Source organism: Tigriopus californicus, chromosome 4, assembly GCF_007210705.1.
Source record: "Tigriopus californicus strain San Diego chromosome 4, Tcal_SD_v2.1, whole genome shotgun sequence".
NCBI classification, from domain to species: domain Eukaryota; kingdom Metazoa; phylum Arthropoda; class Copepoda; order Harpacticoida; family Harpacticidae; genus Tigriopus; species Tigriopus californicus.
In genome coordinates, this window is record NC_081443.1 from 3667081 (window position 1) to 3679649 (window position 12569).

At 42.4% G+C, this 12569-nt stretch overlaps 1 protein-coding gene across 1 annotated transcript in view; it reads left to right on the plus strand.

The window, feature by feature from the left end:
• Positions 1–991: 991 nt before the first annotated feature.
• The window catches only part of LOC131879697 (FERM, ARHGEF and pleckstrin domain-containing protein 2-like), a 23989-nt gene continuing 12411 nt past the window's right edge, over positions 992–12569 (plus strand). Inside the window, exons 1-9 of the mRNA XM_059226073.1 lie at positions 992–1365; positions 4606–4729; positions 5549–5653; positions 5731–5953; positions 6812–6935; positions 7012–7255; positions 8308–8468; positions 9143–9217; positions 10016–10104. Of these exons, the coding sequence (XP_059082056.1) occupies positions 4607–4729; positions 5549–5653; positions 5731–5953; positions 6812–6935; positions 7012–7255; positions 8308–8468; positions 9143–9217; positions 10016–10104 (1144 nt within the window). The 5' untranslated portion in view covers positions 992–1365; position 4606. The remainder of the gene's footprint in view (positions 1366–4605; positions 4730–5548; positions 5654–5730; positions 5954–6811; positions 6936–7011; positions 7256–8307; positions 8469–9142; positions 9218–10015; positions 10105–12569) is intronic.

Below are 12569 nucleotides of genomic sequence, written 5' to 3' on the forward strand. Positions count from 1 at the left end.
TTAGAAAGATGTATGTACTTCGAAGCAGTTTGCAACTAAAATGTATATTTGGACAGGAAACAACGATTTCCATTGGATAAAACCAGTCCTAAACGGCTCAAAAGTGGCTGAAGACTTTTATGTTTGCTTAGATCTGAAGTGTGGTAAAATAACAATCATACAACAGTCTGACGAACTTTGAGTTCGTGGTCATTCAAAATGGGCTTAAGTACAACAAGCCAGAATCGGGTATAAGGCACAAGTAGCAGCTGGGCGAATGCGATCCGAGTGGTGAAGAATAGCAGCATTTTTGGGACAACAACGGATGAGAAGAAGTAGTGTAGGTGATGGTGGATGTGAAGAGAGATGGCCACAGTTCTAGGCCCCACAGGAGTTAAGTCTGAATGTGTATGTGTTGTTGATGCTACCTACCTCCACTCCTAAAGGAAATGGCAATAGATCCAGCGAAACTAGCCCTTGCGTTTGTAGATATCAACGGGAAGAACTGGAATCAGTGGGTTTTTCTTGTGTCCGAAACCATCAAGTTTGGTTAATCATGACTTTGTGTTGTGGGAGTATCACAAATGTATCGAGAAATATCATTCTGTGGAATCTTCAAGTAACGAATAAAAAAAGCTATCACTTTCCTATTTACGATGGAAGGAGCATTCGGCGTCTCAATGTCATTTCCATTCATTATTCTAACTCTATGGATGAGTAAAGCCAGTTTGCTGCTCTCAGCTGTCCCTCAACTGCTCGCGGGGAAAACTCTCGAGCTAAACAGGCAAGAGAGTCAAGTCAATGAGCGAGCAAGCAAGCAAGCGAGCGAGCAAGCAGAGAAGCAAGCAAGCAAGCAACCATGGAAGGAAGCAGGCTCTGAGGTGAGGAACGAGCGAGCGAGGGTGCGTGAGGGACGATCGTGAGCAAATAAGTAAATGAGGGCGTGAGCGTCAAGCAAAGGCAGTTCATTCACTAGCTCAGCAGCTGACCAAGAAACGAGCGTACAGAACAGAGGCGACTCACTACATACAGAGAGGGAGAAAGAGTGAGTGTGTAAGTGCGAGAGTGCGAGAGAGAGAGAGAGAGACCTCAAAAGTAAAGGAAGAACATCAAGGCAGAGAGGAAAGAAAGAAGGCCGAATTTGGGGAGGAAGGCAGGGAATGAAGGACCAAAAAGAAGACTCCACTCACCTGCGATATCATATCTTGTTCGTTTTGCTAATGTGAGAGTGCCTTAAAATGGTCCAAAACAATTGTGAGTGAGGGTGGTGCACAGGCAGTGGGTAAATTCGAGGCAAGACATAAAACACGGGAGGCCTATTTTCTACACCCAGGGTGAACTTCTTCCATTCTGCTCAATAGTGAATGTTTTTAACAACTCATTAAGGTAAGCCAATGAGGGTTTCCTCCGACTTCTGTTCTGCCTTCATCTGGTCAGACTTGTTCAGGATGGATCAACCATTTAAAAATACAAAATTCACTCGTAATTAGATGAAAGCCCAGATTTGGCACACTTTCATCTCAATCAGGCGTGAATCTCATTGGAGCCCTTGTTGAATTAACCAAAGGATCACTGTTTTTCTCCAATTAACGTGCTCGTTGCTCTGACTTCAAGACTATTTTTTGTCCATTACTTTAGTAGGACGGGTTTTTCAAGCACTTGATAGTTAGCCAAGAAAAAGAGAAATTGAAATGAATTCGCATTTTTTTGCATTGTCAGACGCGTGTTAACAACTTGAATTCGTTCGTCCCGATGAAACGATTTTGAATGAAGGATCTGACCTGAAAAGTTTTTGGCTTGAGTTGACCTCTTCTCGTCTTAATTCTCGCCTTTCCTTTCGAGCGCGGATAGATAAGTTAAAATTTATGACCACACCTGCTCCTACATTTGCATGGGTAAAAATGATGTGTGATTATGTCTGTTTTCAGCATCATTCTGCAGATCTCATTGGCCTTGATCTATACTTGAATCGAAACGAGGCAGTCATTGAGCACATTTTCTTCTGAGATTTCCTCGCTCGACGAAAACTACTTCTGTATTAAATGGATTGAGTTCGCTTAATCATCGTTATTCGGAGTGTTAAATTGGGAACTCCATAAGCAATTGTGGAACGTAATGATGTCATGGATCTCACTTCACGGAAATCAATCAATCCCATTAGTTGACTGTTTTTGGTTCGCTGAGTAGTCGAGCAATCATGCCTTCCTTTATGGTTGTTTTCTCTCTCAAGTTCGCCCTCTTCTAAGTCATTAAGCCAGACTCGAGAGATTTCCTTGCGGTTGTGTCAATGGAATAAGAACACGGAGAAAATTCAAGGAAATCTGCTTGAGAATGTTTATTCAGCTCCTTTCTAACTTGGGTGGGAATGATGAGCTCCAAATGCGCCCAGTTCCTAGAAAAGTGGTTAGAGGTCAATGAGAAAGAATATCGGACCCTTAGATGATTGTGGGTCATAGATGAAGGCTCTGGCCAGCATATACAGTACTGCTAGCTCAAAGAGCGATCGCATGGTCCTCTCCTCGGGAGCCGCTTCTGGCCAGGCTCATGAATTTTTGATGGCACACGGGGCTTTGATAGACATTCGCTTTATTTCCAAAGGAAACATCTCTTATGATCTTGATATGCGTTTAGCAAATAATATTCCTAATTTGTTATTCCACGGAATGATGAATGAATTGACGACAGTCCTTCCGCTGGAGGTGTATCTTTTGGGACGAGCCACGTTTATGAGCTTGAAAAGACTGGGCGGTTCTTCTTTTATTGATGGTTGATCTGTGCACTAAGCTTGTATGCAGTATTACGTCCTTCCATTCGATCCATGTGTCCGTCCACTCCCCCCCTCATTACAGTCACAATGGGAAAGTGACCCTTAGCTGTGAGACCCACTCAGGCTTGCTCTCGCTTAACCATCTTATTGTTGAAAATGCAAGAGACTCGACCATGTGAATGCAATGCTTCGTTTTCTGGTTCTAGTTATCTACAAAGATGCAGGTGTTGGTGAAAGCAATTGGTTTTTCCCAGCCAAACTTGATGCGTTGCTAGCAGCTCGCCCTCTGGGCCGCAAAGATCGAAAGGATAGTTGGCCAAGAGCAGAACATGCTTGAATCAGGCTTGCCGTCTCAGAAAATGAGGAAATGTGCTTCGGCGTCCTCAAGGGACATACTCAACCCCAGTGTTTCTCTTTGGCCAGGGAACCATCGTTCGACCTTTCATTTCTCTCTTCCTCTTTTGTGCGATCCTCGCAAAGTGCTGAAAACTGTCACTTCCAGAAGAATATGTGACCTTACAAACTAGACGACGACACCTTTTTACCACCATCTTCAATATGTTTTTTATCGCATGCCCCTTCATTGGCTTTGTGTGAACAATCATATTGAGAGTGAAAGTACACAGTTTCCTCCGTCTTGTGGTCCAAGATTCATCCAATTTGACTCAATTTAAATCTATACGACCCACAAAATTATTTTACGGTCGCCTGTTTACGGATTTTTCGGTTTAATTAACAATTGAAGACCATCTACTATGTTCCGAGGATGTAGAGCAGAATTTGGAAATGAAAGCGGAGGAGGTTGAATTGATTTCATGTTAAATGGAATCTAATATCACAACATCTCATTGAGTTTCAAGCCAATTTTTTATTTTGATTGACTTCCCTTCTTCTTGAGAAATGACAGCAAGTGCTTCGACAGCAATCGCTTCGATTTCCACATCAGGACCCAAAGCGGAGACGAAAATGTTTATTTTCAGCGAAGTCATTTCCATCCCTAGAATTGGGTGCCACTAGACAATCTTGACAAGCCAATAATAGCTGTGATAGGCTACATGAACGTTGTCGATTAACAAATGTCAGAAATTGAGTTAGCGGTGGTCCAAAAGGAAGAAAAAAAACATATAATGCTGCAATAGAATATTCATATTAGCAGATGGACTCGTGTTCCATCTGCTGATATTGTGGCTCCAAATAACGAGAGCAAGAGCTTGAGATCAAGTCAGGGTAACCAGATCCAGAATCCCATGACTCAATACTCCATTTCTTTCTCTCCCTCAAAATTAAGACCCTGATCCATCTTAAGATTGTTCCAATATGCTCGAAAATGGCCAGGGATCTTTTGTTCAGAATCAGTAATTGAATCACCTCTTTGCACGTACAAACTTTCAAACCCACGACAGACTGATACCGAACTGAGTAGGGTACATTTTAGTGTTCGAAGCGGCTTCATTTAGATACGTGAAATGTACTCAGCATAAGAGTACTCCGAACATGAAGAGATAAAATATGTGTACCATTTCTTAGAATAGAGAGACCTCAACAACACTCTCCATGTAACGCCTATCTTCATGTGTCGCTTATTCTCATGGGCGGCCAAAAGTTTCTGTGTGCTTGCTTTTCCCGTTCCTAAAGTTCTTCTTCAAGTTTCTTACGACCCAGGTGTTGATGTTTTTGGGACATTATTCGCTCTCGGCCAATCGCAATCAACATCGTCTAGAACAAGTCTAACTCATTCTGTCATCTGTATGTAGTGACAGTCAGGACCAATGATTATGTCAAGCTTTATTCAATTATTTCCCTAAGAACTACCGAAGTGCTGCAAAATACATGCAATTTTGCTTTTTTTTGCTTTTCAGCATGAAATCGACAAGTGGGAATGCCACGCCTACTAGCCCAGCGTCGTCGACATCATCCGGTGGCAAGATGATTGCGGTTCGGGTCCAAATGTTAGATGACTCCATCACGTTGTTCCATATTCAGGTAAGGAATTTTTGTGTGCACTTTGTGTTATACAGTATTGAGAAATGGAGCGGCTGCACAAGAGTTTGGCAATACATCAATGGAAGGGATGAAAGGCGATGCGAATCTCGATCTGGCTCTGGCTTTCCTCCATTATACATTGAAAGATGTTGGTTAGCAATAAAACTCGCATGCGCTAATGCTATTGGAAAAGACGCAGAGGCAATGGCGTTTTCCTACAAGTGCTTCTTTCTTACTGGACCGCAATAAACCAAAAAAGGTCATTTAAGATCATTCGAGTGACAACAAATGGGAACGATGGCTGAAAGTGGAAAAAAGGACAGCGAGCCAAAGAGAAAAGGGAAAGCCTAAGCTTCGCTGCATAATGTCATAATGGCTTAGATGGAACACTCCATTCATTGAACCAGATATTATTTTCTTCTCTCAGCACTAAGCTTAATAGTATGACGATGCTACAAGATCCCATCTCACAATGCCACTCGCCTTAATTCTGAAACGGAAACGATATTTCATTACCAATTCGCTTGTTCATGAGCGTTACGATTAAAAATATGCGAGCCAGATCCTGGAAACGCACCATCTCGCTAGGCTAAGTTCAAGTCCCATATTTCTTTGCCTCCATTTTAAGTGGTTAAAATCCAGGAATGGCCGAATCTACAGAGTTCCCCACATGCATTTTCGTCAAACGCAAGAACCTCGTGCATGTTGTGGAAAGCGAACCATTGTGTTTCCGAGGATCGACGACAAGGCTCCGAATTGGGAGCAAAAAGTTAGGTCCTGATTGTCCTAGTAAAAAAGTTCTTCTTTGCTCTGTTTCAGGCTAAGGTTCCGGGCCGGGTCCTCTTTGATCAGGTCTGCAAGCAGCTCAATTTACTCGAAGTGGACTATTTTGGACTCGAGTACGAGGATACTCATGGCGTTATGGTACGAGAAGGTCCATTTGGATCATTTAAGTGGCAAAGTTTCTCATGAGCGTTTATCGATCTTAATCTTCTCCTTAGTACTGGCTGGATCTGGAGAAGCAGATGAACCATCAAGTCGGGCTCACTTCATCAGAGCCTTTGCTCCGATTCTGTGTTAAATTTTATACCCCAGATCCGACTCAAATCGAAGAGGAATACACCCGATACTTGTTCACGCTCCAAGTTAAGCGTGACCTGGGCCTCGGCCTTCTCCAATGCAATGATAACACAGCTGCTCTGATGGCTTCATATATTGTCCAGGGTAAGGTTCGCCGTTCAGACAAGGATTCTCTCGCAATATTCTAGCTTTCGTTCTCGCTTTTGGCGTTACAAAGATTCTTGAGGCCATTGCTGGCCAAGTGTGAATTTCGCACAATAACGTCTTTGTGTCTTTTATGAGCCTTGGCTGTTTTCCCTCATTCTTGGGAGTGAATAATGAGAAAAAAACCTCAGTCATAGATGTAAACTCGATCTCCTATTCTTTAACCCTTTTCAAAACGAGCTGCCTCTTTGATATCTGTCAATTTTGGGTATTCTATTATTTGGTTCCTTTTTCTCCAAGATGTAACTTAATTTTGGATCCTCTCTCTCTCAGTTTGTTCTTTCAGCGAAGTAATATGGCTGGGGTCTTCATGAAAGAGGGTCTGTTTATATACAAAAAAAATGCTGAAACCCCACAAGTTAAAGAGCCATTTTCTCACACAACGATCTACATAAAGTAGTAAAGCTCAATGCCGAAGCCAAATTTTGGCATGGTGGAACACACCAAAAAGAAAAAAAAATCGATCTCAGAGAGTTCATGTAATCTCTTGGTGGAACCGAAGATCTCGAATTTGTGGGAAGTGGAAACCATTCCCAATATCCACGAGCCTTTTGCGTGTTTTGAGACACCTCTATTTGCCGAAAACCTGCTGTACCGTACATCCGCCGAATTTGTGGGAAGTGGAAACCATTCCCAATATCCACGAGCCTTTTGCGTGTTTTGAGACACCTCTATTTGCCGAAAAAGGGTTGCCAAAACATTAGATGCGAGGAAATGAAGGAGGGGAGAGAACGCCAATTACTGTCCCCCTTTTAGCTGCTTAATTGAAATGGGAATAAACCGTGCTATCCTTTGCAGCTGAATGCGGCGATTATGTGGTTGAGGATTACCCGGATCATACTTATTTGTCCTCTTTCAAATTCGTTCCACAACAGAACCAAGAATTAGAGCGTAAAATCATGGAGAACCATAAACGACACATGTAAGGAACCATCCACCCTGCCTCCCATCCTGTTCAAGTTAATGGATCTTCTCATTTGGCATGGTTTTTGTTCCAGCGGCCAAAACCCAGCGGAAGCGGATCTCAATCTTTTGGAAACTGGTCGACGTTGCGAATTGTACGGAATCAAGATGCATTCGGCCAAGGATCACGAGGGCGTGACCTTGGAACTCTCAGTGGCTCATATTGGCGTCGTGGTTTTTCAGAACCAAGCCAAAATTAATACCTTCTCATGGGCGAAGATCCGCAAACTCAGCTTTAAGAGGAAGAAATTTCTCATAAAATTGCACCCAGAAGGATATGTAAGTTTTATTCCAAAGAATAGCGTCATGCTGCTATTCTTAGAACCATGTTAATGACTCTCTTTTTAAGGTAGAGCACCTGTTAGGGCAGAAATAACGAAATTTCCTTGATCTGATATTTTATCATTTTTTTCTTATTTCCAAATCCGTCTGATAAATTTCAACTTTAGCCGGAGGTAAATTTGCTGAGCCATGTAACGACTCTTAGTTTTACTGCAAGCATCCTTTTTGCGTTTATTTCCAACCCATCTTCTCCTTGGAATGTCAAGTTTCCTTTTTCGCTCTTCGAGTGGCTTTCCCCTTAAAATGGAACATGACCCTTGGAACGGAGGCTTTACTAACTAATGAATGCTTTGACAACCCAAAATTGCAGCGTTCCAATTCCATCGATTTTTTTTTTTTGAGTTAATAGACGATTGCGACCTGAAAATAACTGGAAAACAGCATATTCCCGACAAAGAGTAGATCCGCTCTATAAACGTGCATGATAAGTAAAACCATCCTTACATGTCTTACTTTTAGGGCATCTTTCATGTGAGTGAGTAAGGAATGATGGTGAATATAGTTTGAACGAAATAAAATAATGGTTTTGCACCCTGAGCCTCTCGCACCATTCGTTTTCTTGTTGATTGGTTGATTTAGTTTTTTGCATCCTTAATTTGCTAAAGCATTCACACTGGAGGCGTTGTGAAGCGTTTTCGATATTGCGTTCTAGTTGTTACATTTGCAAGTTTAAGCAGAAATAGATCAGCTGAATCGGTCCACGTAAACGAAATATCATATGGGAAAAAAATAAACAAGAAACCACATGCTCTTTTTCACTTCACACATTCAAAAAAAACAATCAACAAAGACGAATTTTGTTAGCAAGCTGATATAAATCTGAAAATGCAAAATCTTTCCGAAAGATGGTTGAAAACTCTCTCTTGTCCGAGGGTTGAATAAATAGCTGACAATAATGCTATGAGATGATGCACGAAATAAAGCTTGTTCTCGCACAAGGTGCTCCGCGAATCCAAGCAAAAGAATATGAAGCATTCGTTTCATTTTAGGGTTATTACAAAGACACCGTGGAATTCTACTTCGAGGACAGAAATCATTGCAAGAATTTCTGGAAGAAGTGCGTGGAACACCACTCGTTTTTCCGATGCTCAACCACTATTCATAGAGAACGAGAGAAACGACGGCTTCTTAGTCGAGGATCGTCCTTCAGGTAAGCTAGAAAAAAAGGACAAACACGTTCAGCCAGCGTTAAAACTACGTATGATGATGGCTTTCATTGTAATAGGCATGATTCCCCAACTTTCTACTTTCTCAACTTGACACTGAGCGGTTCCCTTAATTTGAAACAACCTGGGTTGAACAGGGTCTCACATTTCCCGTTGGTTTATCAATTACACTGAAGTAGAGCCTGTTAGCATTGAAATGAAATAGTTCTACTAAATGGAACTATAATTATGAGCGATACTTAATCTTCTCAGGAAATGGCTCTTGTATTCGGATCCTTCTTATTTAAGTCTAGGTTCATTTCCAAACTCATTTCATCTTGTTTGTTAGCCGTTTTGTTTTAATCAATGGCAAGCAAGGATAACGTAAAATTCATTCATATGGATGTACGTACATACAAGATTCAACAATAGTAGCTTAGGATAAGATGTGAAGGGATTGCTTTAAGATTAATCTCAAAGTAGTCTAAGCATAAGCAGAGTATTTGAGTCTCAGTAATTGCGAAAGAAAGATAAAAAAATGGAACAGTACTTATATTTGCGTACAACACACGGTCAACATAAGGTTGTTGTCTTTGTCAATTATTTGATTATCCCACCTGGGCAAATAGAGCGAGTCTCTTTAGGCTGAGGCATAATTTTTTCTCATTAACTCTTGCAGGTACAGTGGTAAAACACAGAAGGAGATGCAAGAATTCGTGAGGGAAAACTTCGTCCAAAGGCAGTCATTCCAAAGGTAAGGACGGAACCAAGAACAAGTTTGAAAAAAAGAACAAGGAGGTTAAGAATGTTAAGAAATATACCTTATGCAGGGGGTTAGTAACGAAATTACAATAATTCGTTCCATTTTTCGTTAGAGGAAGTGTAATTTCGTTACATTTTGTCAATAATTGGAACGACCCAGAAACAAAAAGAACTACTCGTTACTTGTTTCTTTTTCAGCTTCCAGAATGGCCTTTAATTTTTCGTTAATCTTGTGACAGCTGAGGAAACTTAAGGCTCAACAGAAATTGCCATTTTTTGCTATTTCTATCTAGCGTGTTATGAACAATGAAAGGGCTGAAAATTGTGCTTGCTATCAACCACTCTCAGGCTTTTCTTGGTTTTAAATCTTGTTGCATTTGCCACTTTATTGCTTACATCTTCTCAATCAAATGCCGTTGGGCTGAAGACCTAATTCAGTGCAGTTGTTAAGCAAGGAAAATCTTTCTGTGACGTGAGTATGATGCACCAAATTTCCAAAGTCTCGACATTTCCACGACATATGCTATACTTAGTCTACTGAACTGAATCATGAGACTCAACTCGATCTGGAAATTGATTCTAGTTCTCTTTAAACTGCAGAGTTGTTTCCAAGGAAAACCTGATGGGATGATGTAGAAAGAAAGTATCAATTGTCACCCTAAATCTCCCCACCCTATTTGAAGAGAGTCTGAATAAAACCAAAGCCACCCAGACTTTTTTCTCCCATTTAGCTTAAGCGCCTTTTGTTGAAGAGATCGGGCGTCTCTAATTGACTCACTTCTTCTTTCAGACACGTTCGAAATCTACATTCTTCTATGGGAAATGTAGGAACCAGCATATCAGCTCAACCCCTTCTTCCAATCGGTGATAATGGAGTCGGTGAGTGTAGCAATATTTCAGTTGAACTATACTTTTGGATGAGTTTTGGTTCTGTCGTTCCCGAAGTGCTCACTGATTTTCTTTTGTTGCAACCATGATCTTGTGGTTTTCTGCCGAATATTCTTTGAAAATGTACGAGAGCTTCTCTTTCAATAGGTCACGTCGACCTCCAAGAGAGCGTGTATGAGTTTGCGTGTGTGTGAGAGAGAGGGACTGTGAGTCAGTCTGTTCATTTTGAGAGTGCCTCATAATAAGTAGTGACTCGACTCCTTTGGTCCTTTCACTCCCTCCAGCTGAGGTTCAGATGGTCCATGTTGGCAAGATCTATCAGTTCCTTTGGGAGTTCGGGGGAACACGTTCTTCTTTGGGCGAAAATTACCATTGATGTAAAACTGGTGTTCCAATGCCCTATTTACTTATTTCTAGAAGACTACACTTCTTACTAATTGGGACTTATGGCTGGATTCGTCTTTTTTTCGGTTGCTTCTCTTTGGTTCGTTTCGTCCTTTAATGACTTCCTCGTTTGCAGAACTTTCTCTCTTTCTCACTCGCTAATCAACTAACGGCCTTCTCTTCCTTCATTTCTGCTGCTGGAATTAAAGTGGGACAAGCTTTCAGTATGTCTTGTGGAGAGATGTTCAATCCTAGTAAGTCTCAGCCTGTTGTTAGGGATCCTGGATTTCCTTTCAACCTTCCTGATCAAGATCACAATGTCTATGAGCCATATCGACCTCAACATCAATCAGCCCACTCTACTCCACGGAGAGCCTTGCACACGGCATCTTTTGGCTATGCTACAATGGGGTCACCCTATGACCGAAGTCAAATCAGATATCATGCACCATCCCAAACGGGAACCTTTGATAATGCAAGTGGATACCGACACAGTGTTCATGGAGAGCTCTTCAGCACGTCTGTGGATAGTGCGGATGGAACCAGTTGCTCTGGGACTGATAATCGGTCGGAAAACACCGTAGTCGAAAAAGAGGAGAGGAACGAAATGGCCAGACGACTCTCCAATCGGAGCAACAATAGTCGTTCTCAAGTGTCCATTCACTCTGGTCACTCAGGAGGAAGTGGATACATGAGCCATCCGATTCATGACTTTGAGCTAGCCCGCGAGGACAGTCACATGTCGTCTGAAGACAATCTGAGTCACGAATCTTACGAACTCATCGAGAAACCCGAGACTGACAACTCCATTCAAGATGAGGTGATTCCAAGTGGTCCTCATATGTCGACAGAAACGAATCAATTTGAGAGGGAGTTCTACCGCCAAGCCACCGCTCCAATTGTTCCCGCTCATAGTTGTGATCAAGCCAGTCGATCCAGTAAAATGTCTTTGAATAGTTCGTGTAGCATTGTCACTCCGCCTCCGCCAATGCCCACCCTTCATCATCCCATATATCAAGCAGATGACACCATAGTCCCTATCATGAAGCCTTTAATTAGGCGAAAATCCTCAACGCCAACAGTCAAAAGCAATTCTCAACTGACGCCTTCAAGGGCCGGGTCGTCCAAAAATCTCGCTCATGATATAGTTCGCACCCCTCAAATGACACCCGAAATAGTGCCTATCCCCACGCTGATGAATACACAAGTGAGAGTCGCTCAGGAGCAACAGCATCCATGTCACACGTTGCCGAGAATGATAAACCCAAGGGTAAGTGGATCATTGAGGCACGTGCCAGAAAATGAGCACTTCATCCTCCAACAAGAGAAGCAACAGCAGCAACAACAGCAACTACCACCCGGAAACCCTAATCAAAAGTACTTTCAATTTTCGTCAAGAACACTTCCCAATCGGCGGAGGGAAAAGTCGCCAATTTACTTCACTCGTGGCAGGATTGGTGATTGCTCCTCGGCCTCTTCCAGTAGTCATGCCTCGCCTAAAGTGCACAGACCAAAATCCCTTGAGTTTGCAGTTGTTTCAGCTAATGCACTCCCATCTAAAACTGCCTACTCATACCAAGACGACACGTTGGAACAACCACCGCAAATGGAATATGATGACAGTAGCTCTGCCATTAGTGGGATGAACGAGCTGAATTATGCGTCTAGCTCTGATGTTCCTCAAACGCCAGAGATGCCCACAGTGCAGTTTCCGGGTCTGAGACCAAATATGTATTATGAGGAGAGAATCTACGATGTTCCAGAAGGAATAGAGGGAGTCCATCCCTCTGAGGTTACTCTTGGATCCACTGCCAACCCGCTTCCACCCCCACTTCCAAGGTCTCAACCTCCGCCTCTACCAGCTCATCAAAGTTTTCTACCTAGGGTAGAGATTGATAACAGAAAATTTCAAGTGTTCATGTCACAGCAACAGCGTCCGCCATTCAAGCCTTTATCCATTCCTACGCCACCTAGAACTCTTTTACCAACTATGTCTTCCACAGAGAGTGAATCAGCTATCTCGGCTAGGTCAGCTCCTACACCTGTGGGCGGGATTGTGGAGGATACCCCCA